The sequence below is a fragment of the Coenobita brevimanus genome, chromosome 93 (genome assembly GCF_032717465.1).
Source record: "Coenobita brevimanus isolate Jiangsu-jjx chromosome 93, ASM3271746v2, whole genome shotgun sequence".
NCBI lineage: Eukaryota > Metazoa > Arthropoda > Malacostraca > Decapoda > Coenobitidae > Coenobita > Coenobita brevimanus.
Window position 1 is genome coordinate 22,475,399 of NC_137046.1, and position 22,510 is coordinate 22,497,908.

Consider the following 22,510-nt stretch of genomic DNA (forward strand, 5'->3'; position numbering starts at 1 on the left):
TACTCTCCCAGCCTCCTGCATTCCATTTATTTTCTTCACAATCATGACCTCCTCCCATTCTTAGGTAAAAAAAAAAAAAAAAATGGTTAGAATGATGATAGGATAATTTTGATTCTGAACTGTGCTATCCTGACCCTTCACCAGACCTGCATTCGCTCGACGGTGAGGAAGGCGGCGAGGTTGGCAGTGAAGGTAGCCAGCATGAGCACCACGAAGAGCCAGTACGCCGCCACCAGTGTGCGCCCACTCAGCGCCTTGGGAGCCTCGCCACCACCCTGAGGCGTGAATGAGGTCAGGGCGAACCAGAAGCTCTCCTTCAGTGTGAACTTTCTGGAGGCAGGGGGAAGAAACAGTTGATGGTTGGCCTGATTTCAAGAAATCATGCACAATTCATAAATCAGTGAGATCCTACCCATCAGTACTGGTTTCACCTTTTTCAGAACTACAGTATTATTCATTGGCAGCAGAAATCATGATTCTAATTGGACTTCACGATTACAAGTCAATGGATACTGCGTTTACCTGGCAAGCACTAAGAGGATGCATACATCCTCCAACGTCAATAAAATGTAAATCTAATCAGCTCTTCCTTGACCCATTGTCCACCTATCCACCAGATTTCATTAAAATCCGATAACAACTTTTTGAGATATCTTGTCCACAAATAGACAGACAGACAGGCAGACAAGGGCGATTACATAGCTTCTTTCTTCGGTTGCACGGGTAAATATGTATTATTGTTACTGTATAATAATAATGATGATGATGATGATGATGATGATGAATGATGATGATGATGATGATGATAATAATAATAATAATCATCATCATCATCATCATCATCATCATAATAATAGACTAATAATAATAACTAAAACACCATAACGTTGCCCAAGACAATTTTTAAAAAGAAAAACTTCCTACAACCATTGCCTATTATAAGCCGAGCTAAGAAAGGAACGAGGTCAGGGTCACTGATCTTGTACATGTCACCTTACAGTAGGTCATCACAGCCTATATGTCCACCAAGTTTGGTGGCTCTAGCTTTAATACTTCATGGAAAATTAGGTGACATCTGGAATACCTGGAAAAGTCTCAATATTATACCCCAGGCGAGGTCAAAGTCACTGATTTCTTTATGTCACCTTGGGTTATCACAGACTAGACGTCCACCAAATTCGGCTCAAACATTATTCTTTCATGGAAAGTTAGGACACATCCGGAATATCCGGGAAAAATACCAATATTTGACCCTAGGCGAGCTGAAAGGATATTCATCCGATTGAGATCATACTCCATACAGATCTCGCTCCCCGGCAGGGGGTATATGCTATGAAAAATTCAGCTTTCTAGCATAAATTGTTTCTGAGACAGTGTCATCAATCTGGTTTTCTGTGTTCTGGATAATATCTGGAGATTTGGTTTGCCGATTTCCTTCCAGTTTTGCCAGATGAAGCAGCCAGCTAGGAGACTCAGCTGACCAAGTTTGAAGGCCCTAAGCTAAATACCCTCCAAGCAATGGCCATTTACTTTTTAAGAGGAACGAATAATATCTAGAACACCGTAGAATTGTCCAAGGACAATTTTAATACAGAAAAACTTCCGACAGCTGGTGCCCATTAGAAGCCAAGCTCTAAAGGAACCTTGAGGTCAAGGTCACTGATCTTGTGCACTTCATCTTAGGTCATCACAGTCCGTAAGTCCACCAAAATTTACTTTTTAAGAAGAATTGTAATCATAATAAGATTATTGACAAAAACAAGAAAACTTCCCACGGGATGAAGGAAGTTTTAAGAAAAGGAATATTGACAAAACAATAAAACTTCCCAGAGGGATGTGGGAAGTTTTAATAATCATAATTATTATTATCAGTATTATTGACAAACAGATATAGATATATACAGATATATACAGATATGTAGGTTTGCCTCTGTCCGTCTGTTCGTCTGTCTTATGTGGAAATCAAGGAGGATGCATATAGAACTCTAAACAGTTCTAGCTATTTAGAGGTCTAGCAGGTGCAACTTTTTACGACAAAATTAAATATGTACAGTCGCCCAAAGACGTCGTGACTCAGTTACCAGTACCTTTCCCTCAGAAAGTGGTGTCTGGCAACTGCCAGGGCAAAGTTACGAGCAAGAGATTGCAGTAAGTGAAGCGAGGTTTATTCTAAGTTCAGCTGAGAAATGAGCGGCCCGACACGACCTGGCCCAGCCCAACACAACACGGCCTGGCCGAGATGGTTTTCAGAGGCTGACAACTTTTCTACTATGTGAGATAGAGAAGAGGTTCTTTCAACAAGCAGTGGATACATACAATAAATTTTCTTTTCTAGCCAAATATTAACTTATGAGACCAAAGAAACCCCTTGAAATCCCAGTTTTCCAAGGGAATGTACCAAGGCCTTCAACTGACATGCTCCACTATGAAAACGAATTTAAAAAAGATTTCCTGTTGTAACATTATGTTTGCTTGCATGAATTCTGACAATATCGGATATTACGCTCATAATTTTACGTGAACATTTTTTCTATTTTTAGGGGGTCAAATCAGCAAGGGTAATCACCCCATTTCTGGGTTTTATCATTCGACCAATGACCAAGCATTTAGTAACCGACACAGTTCCTTAACACGGGAAGTCGGGAGCAGAGAATTGAACATTGTGCTTGTGATAAATGCCATGGTGCCTTGTACATCCAGAGAAAAAGGGGGAGAGTGAAAACGTGAAATATTCTAGCTCAATTATTCTTCTGTTACTGTTCAGCTATCTCACCAGAAATGTTGAAAGTTTACACAAAGAGGAAATTTTGATGACGGGAGTATGTGCATTCGCTCGCTTGCTTGGCACGCGCTCTCAAAGCGGGAATAAAAACTATTTAGGTACAGAACACCAAAAAGCAATACATAAGTGTTGTTACCATGTGCATCTCACATTACGAGAGAGGATACCGCAATTTACTCAAGTTGAGGCACAGCAGTACGAAAGAATGTGAAACCCACAGCCTTAACGGTTTCAGTGTTAAAATGCAGGAGACACTGGTAATGTTTATTTTACATCATAAATCAACAATACTGTGGGAGAAATGTCGCATAAAATAAATTTACAGTTAAAGCAATGTCCAAGTCAAAAGAATGGCATCAAATCACGAAAATCAACATCTAAGAGTACATTCTTATCCACATTTAAAAATCTATGTGGGATGAAATTCAGCGGAGGGGGGGTAAACAGAGCCACGAGCAGTGTGAGCAAACACTGAAGTAGTAAAATGCAACAAAGAATAGTAAATATTGAATATAGTGTAAAGGTGAAATTATTGGGAAACAATTATACTTTTTAACCTTGACCTGTCCTGCATTTCCGTCCTTTTGCAGCTTATTTCACGTAGTCCAAAGGAGGACAAAGACAATGCAACGGCTCCACAGTATTTCCATTGCACCTTTTTCTGACTAGCATCATAGTTTATTCATATATTTTTACAACCCCGCAGGGAAGTTTTAAACCAAGTTGAGTAAAAAGGGCAGTCATTTTTATTGACGAAATTTCAACATGTACAGTACTAGGACCTATGGGGCAATCTCACGAAAGAAGACGGAAAATGTGGTGATCAAATGTAAGAGTAAAAATGAAGAGAACTAAATAAGTTGATGTTAAAAAAAAAAAAAAATAAATACATAAAAAGGCAAACGCGAAAATTGAAGGCCGGAAAAGATAATTCCACTCTCATAGCGAGATCATGAGTACTGTAAAATCTGTAATAAAACAAATCCTTTGGCCGCTTGGGCGCGACTGGAAACATCCCAGATATCGCTTACTATTTAATTATTGTAATTAATTTAAAACGGTAAAGACAAACCTTACTTATACAGGGTGACCCCAGAAATCTCCCACATTTCGAAAGGCTGTAGCACTTGCAATAGTGAGGAGGGAGGGGCAGGGCTAGGGTCTGTTGGTAGCCCAACCCTAATCCAGGGCTCTCACTTTTTAAGGAAATTTCCTCAGATAGGGAAATTTGGAGCCATCTGAGGAAAAGTTTAAGGAAATGACATTTCTGAGGAAATTCTGAGGAAATTGAGAACAAAATGGGTGGAAAATCTGAGGAAATTATACATTTGTCTAAGGAAATTGAAAACATAAAAAATGTGATGCTTAAGAACTCGAATTAAGCTTATCACAACTGCACAATGCAAGCAGAACTAATGTTCAAATGTTCCGCTGTTGGGAGTTGTGACTATGCCTGACATCTGGTGGCGCAACTAGTAACTACCATATAAACAAACAACTGTCCGCACATGTGTTCCCTTTCATTGAATCTCTTGCCTGTTAAGCCTTGATTGTTGTGATCTTAATCTAACAGGTAGCCAACCAGGTGAGCCTAGTAACCAATTAGTCTGCTTGAATGAGTTATTGAGTCGGCACTGGGGTAAGTAGAAAATTTTAAAGATGAAGAGTAGGCCTAGCCTAGGAAATTTGTAAATGGAGCAACCGATCAATTACAGTCAGCCAGAGTGTATTATATTGTACTTAAAGCATGATATTTCTATTGATTTTTGAATTTCCAAATTACCGGCAAGCTTGCGGGTTTGTGATGTTAGTAGGAAATATGGCTCAGTTCATTAAAATAGGAAAAAATAAATTAAGCCTAGGCTGTTATTTGGGCGCACTGACTAACGTTAGGCCTAGGCCTATGGGGAGTATTTAGCAGCCAAGTATGTCATAGCATCTTCAAGATGAAGGTTTGGAAAGGGTTTAGTATGAGGTTGTACCATCCTCTAAACTTTAGTAAAATAGGCCTGGTCATTATCTAGACTTGGTAAGGGTGTCATCTGCAGTAACACTAGCATCGGATCATAGTAGAATAAGCAATCAAAATCTTCATAGGCCTAGCCTAGTTGAGAAAAAATTGCCTAGTTATTAACCGGTAAGTTCCTGTGCAGCAGCAGTAGGCTGGGCTAACCACGACCAGCATTTCCGATTAAGCAACAGTGATTAATCTTAAATATGCTGCTTTTATCTAATTCTATAATACCTCCCTACCAGAGCCTAAACAAACACTACATAACCTGACCTAACTTATCCTAACTAAAGCTAAGCTTACTTAGTTGAACTACGAAGAATCCCGGTACACAGAATTTTACCCATTAGGCCTAACCTAACTTAACTAAGCTTACCTAACCTAACCTAAGATAAGGTGGCCAAGTTTGCTATTTTTAAATAATTTGGTGAGTAAAGAAAATACTTACTCTTTATAGCTCTTTTTATGTTAGACAAGACATTTATTTCTTAAAGGTGCTTTTTACCAGTACATCATGTACATGTTTCGTTCAGCTTCATGAATCCAATCTATTTTCTTGTATATTCTCCCCCGCAGGTTGTGCATGTTGTGCTAATGCTTCCATGATGATCAACTTCTGTCAACGCCTACCCTAACTGATGCATGGTTGTTACTCTTCATTCCCCCATCCATTTTGTACATAAAGAACATTTAAAAATGGCATCTGCTCAGGAATGCAGTGGATCTGAGCATTATGATTCTGATGAGTCCTCTACACCTTCTTCATCTCGTCAATCAGTATGAAAGAGACCAAAATTAGTGTACAAACAGAAGTTCCGTAAAGAATGGCTGCAAATAAAAGCTTTCCAGGGATGGCTGAAGCCCCCAACCATGGGAAATTCAAAGCCAATGTGTACTCTGTGTGTATGCCAAGTAACATGTAGTAAAACTGGGATTGACAGGCACAGCAAAAGCGCAGCACACATAAAACTACTTAAAGCTTCACAGTTACAATGTAGTGTAAAGGCTAGCTTTCAGAAACTAGTACAACCTGCCACCTACCGTATGCTGACAGAGAGTCGCATTTGTGCTTTTATTGCTGAGAATAATCTTCCTTTGTCCATATCCAAACCATTAGTTGACTTAATCAAAGTAATTTGTCCATCCAACACATCTGAAATGGAAAGCCTAGAGCACCTTAAAATGGGTGCTACTAAATGCACAAATGTAATGAGGCAAGGGCTTGGATACATGTTTTCTAGAGAGTTAGCTGACCGTCTGAAACACACACATTTCAGCATAATACCTGATGAAACAACAGATGTAGGCACTGAGAAACAGCTAGCAATTTGTGTGGTGTATTTTGATCAGGACACATTTGAAGTTGTTACATCTTTCCTAGATATGGTGACTGTGCAGAAATGTGATGCGGAAACTTTGTATTCAGCCATTAAAAAGTGCTTCAAAGAAAAAAACATTCCATTAGGAAATATTATTGGGTACTCCTCTGACACTTGTAATGTAATGTTCGGTGAAAGGCAGAGTGTGGTAACACTAATGAAAACAGTTTCCCCATATAACATTTGTGAGGTGTAGTTGTCATATGATCCATCTTTGTGTATCAAATGCATGCTTAAAGCTTTCAACGTCCTTGGAGGATTTATGTAGAAATGTTTTCTCTCATTTTAGTCGGTCTAGCCTTAGACAGCATGAACTTACAGAGTTTCAGAAGTTTCTTGATTTAACACCACACAAAATGTTAGCCTTTGGACAAACCCGCTGGCTATCCTTGGAAGCGTGTGTTTCTCGCCTTCTAGAGCAGTGGGATGCCCTGATATTGTATTTCACAGCTGTAATAAGTGAGAAACGTGATCCCTCTTATGTAACTGAGAGCATCCTGAGAAGTTTGAATAATGATTTCATAAAAGCTCAATTGCAATTTCATCCATGTCCAGTTAAGACGAGCAAATGAATTCAACAAAATGTTCCAAAGCACAAAGCCAATGTTACATTGCCTTCATGACAAAGTGCAGGAATTGCTCCTTCAGTTAATGAGTGATTTTATTCATGTCAGCCACTTACGAAACTGTGATCCATTTAACATAGATGTTCATAACACTCACTTGCAAGTACCTGTCAGTCAGATTTATCTTGGTATACTTGCCACAGACACAATACAAAACTCTGTTTTATGCAAGGACCTTCAAAGAGTAAAGGAGTTCAAAATAAGCTGTCGGGCATTTCTTCTAGAATTCATTGACCAAATAAGAACCCGGTTTGACACAAGAGCCTTTAAAATCCTATCATTTCTGGAACCGAAGAATGCTCTAAATCTGAAGCCCAACAGTCTGAGGGAGGTGTTTCAAGCTTTTCCATATCTGTCTGATATATGTGACAAGGAGAGTGCAGATCTTGAATGGAGAAAACTGGCTATAGAGGGACTTTTCAGTGATGTACAAGATGTGTCAGAATTTTGGAAGCAACAGTTTTCTTTAAAAGATGTCGATGGTAGTCCAAAGTACCCAAATCTATGCAAAGTAGTTGGTTGTGTCCTTGCTCTTCCTCACTCAAATGCAGCTGTTGAGCGTGCGTTCAGTCAGGTTAGTCTCATAAAGACTGCCATGAGAAACTCACTGAAATCTGCCAGCCTTGTCAGTCTGCTTCATGTTAAAAATGGATTACATACAGCTGGAATTTCAGCCCATCAATTAATAATGGATGAAAATCTTAAAGCAGCTCTTTCAAATGTTGACCATGATGCTACTGATGCTGAATGCCAGGACATTCTTAGAGGCAGGTATCAAAAGTAAGAAGCTGCAATGTAAAAAAAAAAAAAAAAAAAAATTCTTTGTTCTATAATTCTATTATCCAAACCAGAATGAATATTTTCACAACCTAGTTAATATGTCCAAAGTCTGGCTATATATTATTTGATTTGCAGTAACAAATGCACTTTAGCAATAGTAATGCAGCTGCTGTGTAATGCCATTTTAGTTGCAACCTTGTCACAAATATTGATCAAAGCTTATACTAGCTTGCTTAATAGAATGTTCTGTCCCATGTGGTGAATATCTTTGCATTATGGTTTATTTTGTTCTATGCTATTTAGAGTCTTGAAATCTTCTACATATGTAGTAGAGATTTTTGCATCCTGATGGGTTCTGCTTTTTATGTTAACAGCTTATAAAATAATCTATTTGCATGGTGGTTAGAACTTATAAAACAATCTGTTTGCATGGTGGTTATTTGTGCATTGTGGACTCAATTCTTTGGTATTAAATTTAAGAGCCTATCAAATCTTCTTTTATTTCTACAAAGGATTTTTCTTTTTCTTTTTTGGATCGGTGAGAACTCATAATATGAGTGTTTATAAAAAAAAAAAAAAAAAAAACACCCAATTAGTCATATATATATTATTAAAAGTTCTATAGCATTATAAATAAAGCAATTTCCACTAGTAAGTCAGTTTTGCTGTAAAATTTAAGTTATAAACCTTTAAATTCATTATTTGCAGGTCTGAGGAAATTTATCTGTATCTGAGGAAATTTTGCCTGTTCTAAGGAAATCTCACAAAGCGATAGTGAGAGCCCTGACCCTAACCGTCCTCAGTCACCAACATGGCGTGGTCGGGAACAAACCGTGCGTTCACTGTCGAAGCTTTCTTCACAAACAACAGTTCCGTGATCGCTGTGCGGAGGGCTTTCTGAAGACGTTTCAGTATTCCACAGAACCAAAACGCTCCAGATCGGAAAACCATCTTGCAGTGGGTTGAGAATTTCAGGGCAACAGGCTCAGCTTTAAAAAGAAAATCACCTGGTCGACCTAGGAGCACTCGTACACCTGAGAATATTGAAGCATTGAGACGATCTGTTGTGCAGTCTCCGAGACGTTCTGCGCGGAAGCATGCTTTAGCTGTGTGGATATCCCGGGAGACTGCAAGGAGAATCTTACACAAAGACCTTTACTTCCATCCATGCAAAATGATGGTTGTGCAAAAACTCAATGCGAGAGACTGGATAAGCCACAACTCGAACACCTTGAGCTTGAAGAACTCGATGTGTGGTTTCAGCAAGATGGAGTTACGGCACGCACAGCTCGAAGATCATTGGAAGTGCTGAGGGAAATGTTTCCGGATCGGGTGATCTCGTGGCGATGTTGGGTGGCCGGCTTGTTCCCCTGACCTCGCCTCTTGAGATTTTTTTCTGTGGGGCTACCTTAAATTACGAGTGTATACTCATCGACCTCAAACTCCTGAAGTCCTTAAGGTTGCTATTCAGCAGGAGATAGCCGCTGTTCCACCCGACATGACCCGTCGAGCCATGGCAGCCTTCAGAAATCGCCTCCAAGCGTGTATAGACAATGACGGCCACCATTTGGAGGATGTCATCTTTAAACATGATGAAAAAAAACTGTAATGAATGAAGTTTCATGTGTGCAAATAATATTTTGATTATCTTTAACCATTTTTTTCTCATTTACCTTTGAAATGTGGGAGTTTTTTCTGGGTCACCCTGTATTTTCGCAAGATTAGCTTTCCTTTGTTTCTTCTAAGCCATAAATTAAGTTTGGAGGGCAGGCAAGTTAAGGGAAATACATTCAGAAAAGGAGAGTATTGCCGTCTCGGACTCTGTCCAGTGGAAGACTGCAAGATCTAGGGAGTTTTATCCGAAATTTAAAGAAAGCCAGTCATCACCTCCTTGGACGACTGTACAGTACAGCTGCTAAAGTGGCGCCTCTAGTGGCGAAGATTAGAACTACTGTATTTAGAAACATGCCAATATGGTGGGAAAATTGGTAGTCAATTACCGTGGATTTTTTTTTTTTTTTTTTTTTTTTTTTTTTTTAAATAACTTCTTCAACAGGGTCATAAGTGCGCGTCAACACGTGTGGCGAAGCAAGTGCTGCCAACATGTAAACAACACAATAACGAGCAAGCTGCAAACATGCTTGGAACGCAGCGTCCAGATCATGTTTGCAACACAGGATGAAATCTCAGCTGCCCCTATGTACACACTTTTCACATCACCTCTGCTGCCAGTAAGGGCGTAGGGGCCTGGGGGTAGGCAATTTGGTCCCGACGTTTAAGATGAGTGACCAGCCTCACTCATCCTTGAGTGGCATTACGTGAGCAATAAACCACAACCACTCCTTGGATATAAACCTGCACATGTCCAATCAGATTGGAGCGCCTTAATTACCCACTAAACCACCAGGCGCCATAATATGGTTATATGATTACCACCCAGCTGGTGTACTGGAAACCATTTGCCTTGTCACTCTGCGCAGAGTCACCCGTACACAGAAGGAAGAGGAAAGAATGAAGGAAAGAATGACAGAAGAGGAAGGAAGGAAAGGAGAAAGTGGTCACCCGAAAGCAGCACTACATCGAATGAGTGGATGGTGAGTGCCCCACCTTCATATATATATATATATATATATATATATATATATATATATATATATATATATATATATATATATATATATATACATATACATATATATATATATATATATATATATATATATATATATATATATATATATATATATATATATATATATATGCAGCAGTAGCAGCAGCCATTTGAATATGCACTGCAGGACCGGCCTATCCCGACCGAAGTCGGGACGATACAGCCAATGTATCTCTACCATGTGGCTTAGGCTGTCTGGTAGAGATTGTATGTAGGGTGAGAAGTGCTTGTAAGTGAAACTGTTGTGTTGGACTGGCTTTGGATGTGTGTGTAGTCTGTGAACCAAGTATAATCGGCCCACGCAAGCCGACTGGGAGCAAGCATACTTTATAGTAAGCAACAGGGGTTCAACCACAGCACCCCTTGTGTCCGCCAATGCAGTACGTGGCCGGGTGAACACTCCCAAAGTTTATTACCCTGGCGGGGCGCTAACCTTGGTTCACCCGTGTACGAAACCCACAGTCTACCACTGCACTATATATATATATATATATATATATATATATATATATATATATAATGTGTGTGTGTGTGTGTGTGTGTGTGTGTGTGTGTGTGTGTGTGTGTGCGTGCGCGCGCGCGCGCGCACACATTTCCTTTCCATCACTGTATCGATCACCCGCTCATTCACTGGTTTACGATGCTTCATTCACCAACATAATATAACAAGAGTTAATTTATCTCATAAACCACCGCTTCATCCCGTTCCACACCTTCAGTAATGCGGACGGCTCTCCTTGGGATAAAATTACTGTCTGCAAATGGCAAGAATAATGCAAAATTTACATCACCTTATTGAAGGGTTTGATTATTAATTTTTTTCACCAATCACCAAACAAATCAAATGGCGAATATGCAAAAGATATCATAACCAGGTTATCATATCGGAGTTCGCTTTTTAAATTCACATTAGTTTGACTGATACGAAGTATTTGGAAAATGCCTTCATATGTATTATCTGAATCAGCTTATACTGACATGAATGGATCTTATGGGCCTGGATGAACCTGAGAGTATTCAAAAGACCTGTTTTGTCATATGTAATCGATCAAGGTGACATTTGGCTCACGCCTTTATGTACACGACCTGAATCGATCTTACTGGCGCGAATCAGTCTGGATGACTTGAAGCGACCTGAATGGATTTAAGAACTCTAGTATGAATTAAGCAAAGCTTATGTGATCTGCTTGGGTCTGAACATGACTGAGAGAAATTCGAATTATAAGAATGGCTCTGGCAGATTTGAATCACTGTAAATGAAATGCAAATTCCCTTAATGACAATTTGAACAAATTAGCACCGAACAGACCTGAACCTGCATGGACCTGACTGCACCGACATTGTTGTAAAGGGCCTCGTATAGACCTAAAATGCCATTAATGGATCTAACTGGCCTTTAGTGAGCCTAAGTGACACTGAATGGCCTTGGAATAACCTTACTCACTTGCCTGAACTTAAATGGATGAGAGCTGCATGGGTGAACAGAAAAATTATGACCTTTAAAATTCTTGATTACTTTACTGCCCTATTTGAACTTGAGCTGACGTGACAACCTAAACTGATATGACTAGTCCACAGAGCATAGGTATGGCCTGAATGAACCCAACATGATATAAATGAACCAAATAGGATCTTAATGGGTCCCGATTGATCTAAATGGAGATAAACGTGCCTGAATTATTCTAAACTGTGCAAAGAGAACCCCACTGGACCCGATTAGAAATAACAAGATCTGAGCAGCTGGAATGAACTTAAATGACGATCGGCCTTACTATAGTAGATACAACAGTACCAGAGGTCACCTGAAAAGTAGCGTAGCTGACCTGGTTGGACCCCAAATAAATGACGGGTTTGAGTGGGCCTGAAGTGGGCTAAGTTGATCACAGGACTCATTCTTTTCTGATTAGGTCACACGCGAAAATAATGGGCCATTCTGATAATTTTGCCGCTAGCTAGACGCAGATGCATGGTCGACTAACGTGCTTATTATTTTTATCATGGAGAGTTTATACGAGGAGTTAACCATTTTTCTCTTTTCTTCCATACAGAAATAGCTTATTAGTACTATTTTCCTCCTCTCTCATGTACAGTTAAACTTTATACAATAACACTAATATCAGAAGTCCTTCTCTTCAGGACTAACAATTTCTGCAAGTTTCATTTCATTTGAAAAATATTCAGCACCGCTTTTGCAAATCGAAACTGATCACTTTACCAAACTCCGTAGTAATAATCGTACTTATCATAGTCACATTTAACTAAAAACTAAAAAAATCCTGTGAGAAGAGTTAATAGTTAATCAAATACGAAAAAAGAAGTCAATGTGAGTGTACACCCACAATCAAAAGTTCGTCGACAGTCCCTGTCAGGCATATGTTTCTACAGGCTGCCGATAGGTGGCGCAACGATCTAGCACGAGCGTAGTGGAAAGTGGAGTCAGTCAACGAATCTTGAGAGGGAGAGGGAGGCGACAAGGGAGGGGTACGAACCTGTGGCGCTCGGAATACAATGCATCTCGTGTGTTTTGCTGTTATCAATAATACATTGTTATATCCAGACTATTATACAAAACTTATTATAATTCACCTTAGTTTACGTAAATAGATCTTCCACAGCTGAAAATACAAACAAATTAGTGGTGTCTCGAACAAGATTCCGACTCATTCGAGGCATCTCTGCTGCAATTACCGTAGGTTGACCTGGGTCTTTTGCAAAAGGCGGCCCGATGGTAGGAGACTTCAAATTAGTATTTTTCTCGGCATGTGTGTCTAGGGCCATTTCAGAGCAAGTGTCAGGCATGCGAACTCGTGTCTACCTTATTCTTTCTCACTCGTTTGTGTGTGTGTGTGTGTGTGTGTGTGTGTGTGTGTGTGTGTGACGCTTTTTGCACTTCCTGTCTGTGGTTGAGCCTGAAAGACGCTCATGTAATAACTCTTAAACTTACAAGATTTTTGTTTTTTCATGATATTTGAATATTGCCATAAAAATTGCAAAGCTAAACTGAACATATCTTTATCTTAAGCTAAAATGACATAATATTTTTTAGTACCCGAAGCGAGCGAGCACAAACTAGAATATGTCACAGTCTTGGAATTTACGTCTGCGCCTTACCCATTAAATGGCTGATATGATTAGATACCACTATGGGATCGATATGTCACTTGTGAAGTTTGCAGTATGTGCTATAGTCAAAGGTTTTAAAGCTATAATGTTACCAAATTGAGAGGTTATTGTATGATATATTAAAGTGTCATGAAATACTGTTTGTTTTTATAAGACAATAGTAACAAAGAAAAAAGTAATTCACAGAAATGAACAGTGAAAATTATATAACTGTATAACATTTACATACAGTATAATATATTAGTAGGTAACATTGTTGGATTATACAAGCAGTGCATATTACATATTATATTCTATTAACCAGAACGAAAATATTGCCAAATTGTATCATCCGAATCATGGTTGTCACTTTTCCATTTATCAACTCCGTAGCCCAAATCACTCAGAGACTTTGGATGATTTAATAGGACGACCATCCTCTTTTTGCATCAATCACTTCATTGAGTCTGTTTGGCATTGACCTCACAAGATTGGTGCATATATTTGGACGTCGACGTATGCCTTCCCATACGTCCTGAGCGTGACGCACAATGGCAGCTTTCGTGCGCTCTTGCCCAATATCCCACTCCTGAACCATCATTGCCCACACGTTTTCGATGGGGTTCATATCACATCCTTTGGCTGGCCAGTCGATGAAGTTACATTCGGGATGAACATCAATCCACTCTCTTACCATTTTGCTCATGTGGACGGGGCTGCGGTCATGCACAATATGGATGGTGTGAGGGGATGGGATTGCCATCACATGCACTGTGGGCAGGAGAACATCCTCAACAATTCTTATATATTGTTCACTTGTTAATTTACCATTAATTTCCAACAGTTCTCCGGGTCCGTAAGCCCACATCCAACCCCACAGCGACGTAGATACACGTCCACTTTTTGCTTTGGTAAAAATGTGTTTCTCTAAGTATCTCGTTTTTGTGACCCTCCAGCACACCCCAGGCCCTGCCTTTACAGAAGAAAAACACTTTTCATCTGTAAATATTACATTCTTCCAAAATAACTCGTCTTCTGTTGAGTACTGTAGGGCAAACCCCATTCGATCATATTTGTTGTAAGGGATCAACACTTCTTTTACAGCAGGCACATGACACTTCATATTAGCTGCGTGGAGCCGTCGACGCACAGTGGGGACACTGCAGGCCAGGTGCAAATCACGTGGATAGTTCACGACAGATGAATATATATATATCCGTTTGATGAACGATTTGCACCATGAAAACCTTAAAAATGCATGTTTACATATATATTGCTTTGTATTTTCAATACCAGACAAGATGGCAGAGGGTCGAGCGAATTCTTCGCGAATCATCGCCGATCGTGGGCGAATAATTGGACTATGGGAGGGCGGCATGACTCCAGGTGCCATTGCTCAAGAACTCGGCCTGCATCGGTCTACAGTGCATAAATTGATCAAGCGCTGGCAAGAACAGAGGTCAGTCGGCACAAAGGCTAGTAGTGGACGGCCAAAAGCAACAACTCCCGAGCAGGACGAGGCAACTGTGGAGAGAGCACAGGAGCGACCGTTAACACCTGTCGTGAACTATCCACGTGATTTGCACCTGGCCTGCAGTGTCCCCACTGTGCGTCGACGGCTCCACGCAGCTAATATGAAGTGTCATGTGCCTGCTGTAAAAGAAGTGTTGACCCCTTACAACAAATATGATCGAATGGGGTTTGCCCTACAGTACTCAACAGAAGACGAGTTATTTTGGAAGAATGTAATATTTACAGATGAAAAGTGTTTTTCTTCTGTAAAGGCAGGGCCTGGGGTGTGCTGGAGGGTCACAAAAACGAGATACTTAGAGAAACACATTTTTACCAAAGCAAAAAGTGGACGTGTATCTACGTCGCTGTGGGGTTGGATGTGGGCTTACGGACCTGGAGAACTGTTGGAAATTAATGGTAAATTAACAAGTGAACAATATATAAGAATTGTTGAGGATGTTCTCCTGCCCACAGTGCATGTGATGGCAATCCCATCCCCTCACACCATCCATATTGTGCATGACCGCAGCCCCGTCCACATGAGCAAAATGGTAAGAGAGTGGATTGATGTTCATCCCGAATGTAACTTCATCGACTGGCCAGCCAAAGGATGTGATATGAACCCCATCGAAAACGTGTGGGCAATGATGGTTCAGGAGTGGGATATTGGGCAAGAGCGCACGAAAGCTGCCATTGTGCGTCACGCTCAGGACGTATGGGAAGGCATACGTCGACGTCCAAATATATGCACCAATCTTGTGAGGTCAATGCCAAACAGACTCAATGAAGTGATTGATGCAAAAAGAGGATGGTCGTCCTATTAAATCATCCAAAGTCTCTGAGTGATTTGGGCTACGGAGTTGATAAATGGAAAAGTGACAACCATGATTCGGATGATACTATTTGGCAATATTTTCGTTCTGGTTAATAGAATATAATATGTAATATGCACTGCTTGTATAATCCAACAATGTTACCTACTAATATATTATACTGTATGTAAATGTTATACAGTTATAATAATTTTCACTGTTCATTTCTGTGAATTACTTTTTTCTTTGTTACTATTGTCTTATAAAAACAAACAGTATTTCATGACACTTTAATATATCATACAATAACCTCTCAATTTGGTAACATTATAGCCTTAAAACCTTTGACTATAGCACATACTGCAAACTTCACAAGTGACATATCGATCCCATAGTGGTATCTAATCATATCAGCCATTTAATGGGTAAGGCGCAGACGTAAATTCCAAGACTGTGACATATTCTAGTTTGTGCTCGCTCGCTTCGGGTACTAAAAAATATTATGTCATTTTAGCTTAAGATAAAGATATGTTCAGTTTAGCTTTGCAATTTTTATGGCAATATTCAAATATCATGAAAAAACAAAAATCTTGTAAGTTTAAGAGTTATTACACGAGCGTCTTTCAGGCTCAACCACAGACAGGAAGTGCAAAAAGCGTCACACACACACACACACACACACACACACACACACACACACACAAACGAGTGAGAAAGAATAAGGTAGACACGAGTTCGCATGCCTGACACTTGCTCTGAAATGGCCCTAGACACACATGCCGAGAAAAATACTAATTTGAAGTCTCCTACCATCGGGCCGCCTTTTGCAAAAGACCCAGGTCAACCTACGGTAATTGCAGCAGAGATGCCTCGAATGAGTCGGAATCTTGTTCGAGACACCACTAATTTGTTTGTATTTTCAGCTGTGGAAGATCTATTTACGTAAACTAAGGTGAATTATAATAAGTTTTGTATAATAGTCTGGATATAACAATGTATTATTGATAACAGCAAAACACACGAGATGCATTGTATTCCGAGCGCCACGGGTTCGTACCCCTTCCTTGTCGCCTCCCTCTCCCTCTCAAGATTCGTTGACTGACTCCACTTCCCACTACGCTCGTGCTAGATCGTTGCGCCACCTATCGGCAGCCTGTAGAAACATATGCCTGACAGGGACTGTCGACGAACTTTTGATTGCGGGTTTACATACCTGCAGTTGGGCGGATAGAGTTGTGCATTGTTTTGGGCGGAGTAGGGCGAGTATCGGTCCAGGAGCCAGATCATCACCCCGGTCACCACCAGCGCTGCCACGATGGACACCCACACTTCCGCACGCAGCACCATCATGAACTTGAACAGGTTCTCCTCGCGCTGCCTCTTCCGAATCACTGAACCGCAACCACCAGGCACACGCACACATACACGGACCAGAAAATTTGAGAAAAAGAAATGTACAGTAGACAGGAAAAGTAGGAAACACAGTAAAATAAATTATTTTGGTAATAAAAGGGTATAAGAGAGAATGTTTTCTACATAGACCATCCACGTTATGAAAATTGACTAAATGAGGAGGGAGCTGAGGTTAGACATGTCTTTCTCTTTGTAATAGCTTTGAAATATGGTGATCCATCTACCAAAAGGTTGTGTTGCAAGAAGCCTTGTACCTCCTCCGACACAAGGAGAGAAAGTACTCGGTGTGCTTTTTTCCCCCTTTGATCTGTGTTCACAGTGATATTCGGGAACACTGCTCTCGACCTCCACTAGCCCATTAGGACGTGAGAAGTTGGCTGATGATGATGATGAAAATGATGAATCACATATCACTAACTCTACTACCCGGTGATGTCTTAGCAAAGCTGAATAAATTTCGTTAGCATTATCCCAAATCCTATAAGTGCTCGCCGTGAGTGCTCTAAGCTTACGTACTGCACTCTTTTTCTTTTAATGTTCCTTCCTGTGGGTCACAGAAGGGTGATGAGGGGTCATAAGGAGAGGGTGGTGAGCATTCATGAATAGAGCCAAGTGCAAAGGGGGAAAGAGAATACAGTGCTGGCAGGAAGTATACATATGACCGGAGAATCAGTCAATTTGACATTGCGTTATTTGACTAGATCACTTGAGTCATGGTGGAGCTAGAGAGGTCAAAGAGATCTGGATATATATATATATATATATATATATATATATATATATATATTTATATATATATATATATATATATATATATATATATATCACCGTGTGTGTGTGTATAGGTAGATAAACTGATAGATAAATCCATAGATGGATAGATAGATAGAAAGATGTAGTACTACACTACTTTTGTGCAACTCACCGATAGAAATGCCCGTCTGGTCAAAGTAGGGGTTCACGAAGTCGACCACTTCTTCTCGGTCCGCGTTCATGATGAGCGCCGCCACCACTATGTCTGTCCCCTGCACCAGACCCAAATCACATTCATTACACATGGCATTTCAGCACCTTCCTTACTCTGTCTTTTTGACATCAGCTGCATTTCTGTGAGGAGTTGTCGTAACAAACTTTTTCCAGTCCCTACATAATAATACTTTTTCCACAACACAGTCACCAGTGTAGCTACTGTACATTTGCTTCTTGGACAACCTCCTTTTCCTCTTTCAACTGACCAACTCCATTGCACTCTTAATATTCAGTTATTTCATGCATATTTTCAGATAGCTTGACAAAAATGCTTTCTTACTCGTAGGTGCAAATTACTTGCAATTAATTCATTTGTAGCCCGTTTAGAGGTGGGTTTATTCAGCACTCTCACACGAAGCCTTCACCCCAGCACAAGAGTACCGAACGAGTCCAAGAAACAAGTACAGTCGACAAATACATCTGACAGTGACAGAATTTTTGTAGTAAAGAGAAATCGGATGACTTCCGTCTTTGCAGTACTTCTGTCACCCAACAAGCCACTGTAAGCAATTAAATCTTGTTATTTGCGTTGTTAATGTAAAGCACTGGTGACAGAGCGGAACACCTGCATATGGTGGCATCGATATAACCAGGCGGTTATACAAACGTCGCTGTCCCTGGAAAGAAAAACTGTAAACAGCAGAAAGGCAACTGAAACCTGTAGTCCGGTGGGTAAATGTTGAAGATGAGCTTGGGGTCAAAACATCAACAATATAATGGACATAAATGTCTTAGAAATAATTTAATATAACAAGCTTTAACAGTCATATTACTTTACCGTGATAAATATGGCTTGGAGAGTAACTGAAACACCGCTGGGGCTGAATCTGCTCCATCTCTTTTAATGTAATAGGTTCTGGTTAGTGACAATGAAGAATAAAGTAATGCTCATGAGAACGAAGAAAGGCTGGATTTTAGCCTTACTTCCTTATGAATCAAACAAAACTTACCCCATTGGCAAGATCTGCAATCAAGCCATTCCAAGAGCCGTTGGCCTGCTTGTTACCATACTGACCGTCCGCAGGAAATACAAACTTGTAGTCAAAGTTCAGTTCCTGGGACAATCGATTGCACAGTTCCACGCAGTAGCCTTCATAATCTTTCGGATCTGTACTATTTGGATTCACTGACTCTAACTTTCGGTATATCCACGGTCGTACCTGTAAACGTCACAAAAATTCCTAGGAACAGTATGAAAATATATATATATATATATATATATATATATATATATATATATATATATATATATATATATATATATATATGTATATATATATATATATATATATATATATATATATATATATATATATATATATATATATATATATTGCTATACATACTAAAAGGAGAGGATTGACAAGATATTTGAGAAAATTTGCCCCGTAATCATTAGTAGTTAACAACCTAGTGCAAAATGCTCACATTCTTAGCTATTTCCTGAGAGATGTATCACTCATGATATGAAAACTATTATATTGTTAACCAATAGGATAAGGGTAGTAGTGTATCTTTGGAGATGTGAGAAAAATAGATATTAAATGCTATGCCGTGGGACTAGGTTGACGTTTTATATCTGGAGATGTGAGGAACGCTCTTGTAACGTTGACATGTCTGTCTGATTTTCCTTCTAACTTCAGGAATCAGTTCCTGTCATTACTGATATTGTAAATTCTCTCCTACGCTCTCGAATATTCTGGGCTGTCTTGGCAGGTGAAGCCTGAGGGGGCTGGGGTATGTAAAGAACTGTACCACTCCTGGGATAGTTGAGGTGAATTAGCCAAACAGTAAAGAATGGAGCGAGAGAGTGCACGATGGCCAGTGAGAGGGTTTAGTTCAGTTCAGTTTTAGGTATTGACACAGGATCAGAGAGAGAGAACTTTAGTGTGGTGAGTCATGGGCTGCCTTCAGAGACTTTGTAGCAGCTGTGTGAAGTCACAGGGTACTGTGCTTAGGTTATGGGACCAGTGGGTGTCAGAATGAGGCTGTGATGGAAGGAAGAGACTCTGGCAGTGTGTGTTGCTGACATTGGGGATCCCTGCATCCTGGACTTGGACTGCCTGATGTCCCGATATTGCCTGCCTGACTTCCACCCAGTGTGAATGCGACTAGGACACTGGTTCTCAAACTGGGAGCCATGGCCCATAAGGGGGCCACGGCAGGATTTTAGGGGGACCATGGCAGGCTAGTGTAAGTAGTAAATCAGAGTGTCTGCCTTACGCTCAGGTGAGGGCCACGTGTTTAAGCTTGTCGCCTTGCTCCCTTTCGCTCCAGCGTATACTTCCTACGTTTCGACACCGCTAGACCACTAAATGGGCAAGAAAAAAATATGACTAAGTAGTACCATTTTGTATGCAATATGCAGGAGTGAACTTGTTGTCGAGCAAACCATACTCGTATATGAAGTCCTGTTGGTCTCTATACAAGGGATTCTTCCAACAGGCTTAGGACTGTACAGGGTGCAGGTGTGTCTCCCTTGCTCCCTGCTGTAACCTCCCTCTTGGCCACGACCCCAACTGACGCCAGTAACTGTAACTTTGTGAGAAATATATACTGCTTTCTGTACCGTATTCTAGTGTTATCTGCTGGATATTTAGCTGATAATAGTACTGTGAAATTGACATTTTTTTTCTGTCTACCCACCTATAGATATATTTAGATATATATATAGTTTTATAATTTATGTAATCCTCCACTCCCTTCCCAGCTCACTGGTGGTCTATCACACCTCTACCTTCGATATTGCTCTCACATATTCTCTTTTTAGTGTCATTTCCGTTCGTTTTCTCATTCATTTGTTTTCTATTATCATAGGGTACTTGCACTAAAAAAGTACAGCACTGCTATAAAATATACGGCGAAATTCAACTAATTCACTTTCACCAAACGATCCGAATTAAAATTAATCAACTAAATTACATTCATACAACGATCTGAATTTAAATCAATGCTAAAAAAAAAAAATCACCGTGTTACACTGAATTCAAATCAAACAGCTTTCATGAAACCCGATTTCAATTCAAATTTAGCAGCTCAGACTTGAAATTTATGACAAACAATGCGAGCTTTTATTGTAGGTTAGAGTCGGCTACAAATTTAATACAGTGCTTTTTGCTACTGTCTCACTATCCCCCGCCTTTTAGCAAGGCGGAACGACAATGTTTTTGCCCGCCTCTGTGTGTGTGTGTGTGTGTGTGTGTGTGTGTGTGTGTGTGTGTGTGTGTGTGTGTGTTCCCATTATATCTAATGAACGGCTTGAGCCATCAACATGAAACCTTCAGAACATCAAGATATGGCCAAAATCTTGGACGAGTTCGAAAATGGGCACTCGCGATCAAGGTCAAGGTCAACAAAATGGCTCCCAAAGGTCAAGCAGTTTGTATCGGCCGCATTTAGCACCATTATGGATCATGAACGGCTTGAGCTATCATCATTAAACCTTCAGGGTATCAAGATAAGGCCAAAATCTTGGACGCGGCCAATATCATATTTTGGCGGGGGGATTAGCATTCGGCTCCCGGATGCTTTTCTTTCAAAATTATCGATGTTTTTGGATGATTACGCATTCATGTGTGGTATCTTATGTTTCTCTTGTTGCTTTTGACACTTTTTGCCTTTTTTTTTTTTTTTTTTTTTTTTGCAAGAACATTTACTGTTTACTGTCAAAATTTGCGACAGTGCGAAAATGATACAAAGCTATTCAAGTTGTAATCCTGTGTTTAACAATCTCATACGACGTTTCACACTGTTTGAAAGCGCTGTAACCATGACTTTACATAATGTTTGCATAGATAAAGGCGACGATGGAACCCTTCTACCACACACGGAAATTGAGAGAAATTAATAGTTACTAGGGTGCCAGACGAATTTTGCTTCAATTGCGCTGGTGGTAATATTTACATTATTAACTCGAATGTTTCTTTAACGAAACTTATTGTTACTTATTAGAAACAAAAGATAACGAACAGATGCATATAGTATTGTCTGCAAAAATAATCAAATACTGAAAACTTCGGACTGCATAAAATATAATTCACTTGAGTGTAGTTAAAAATACATCATGTTTGTTTCGTGAAAGACGTTTGACGCTGGTGATTTTTTTTTTTTCCGACACTGATTTAAGATCAGTGTCGTGAATCAGTTCATTTTGGAGCAAGTCGTCACATAATTATAAACTTTACCATTCGCCTGTTTCTATCTGTTTGGCTTTTTTTCTTATGGATTTACTATGGCTGCCAGAGTTGCTAAGAAGTGGAAATACAATAATGAATACATTAACTACGGATTTATATAAATCCTCGCTGTTGGCATCGAGAAACCTCAGTGCGTGATGTTTCAAAGTGCTGGGGAATGATTCTATGAGGCCTAGTAAGCTGAAGCAACACTGGAC

The 22,510-nt window shown here is 39.9% G+C and overlaps 1 protein-coding gene across 1 annotated transcript in view; it reads right to left on the reverse strand.

The window, feature by feature from the left end:
* The window catches only part of LOC145412380 (ionotropic receptor coreceptor Ir8a-like), a 214,090-nt gene that overhangs the window by 56,565 nt on the left and 135,015 nt on the right, over positions 1-22,510 (reverse strand). The window contains exons 9-12 of the mRNA XM_080282268.1: positions 19,068-19,277; positions 18,014-18,113; positions 16,889-17,066; positions 147-330 (exon numbers count right to left, since the gene is read on the reverse strand). Coding sequence (XP_080138394.1) covers positions 147-330; positions 16,889-17,066; positions 18,014-18,113; positions 19,068-19,277 — 672 coding nt within the window. The remainder of the gene's footprint in view (positions 1-146; positions 331-16,888; positions 17,067-18,013; positions 18,114-19,067; positions 19,278-22,510) is intronic.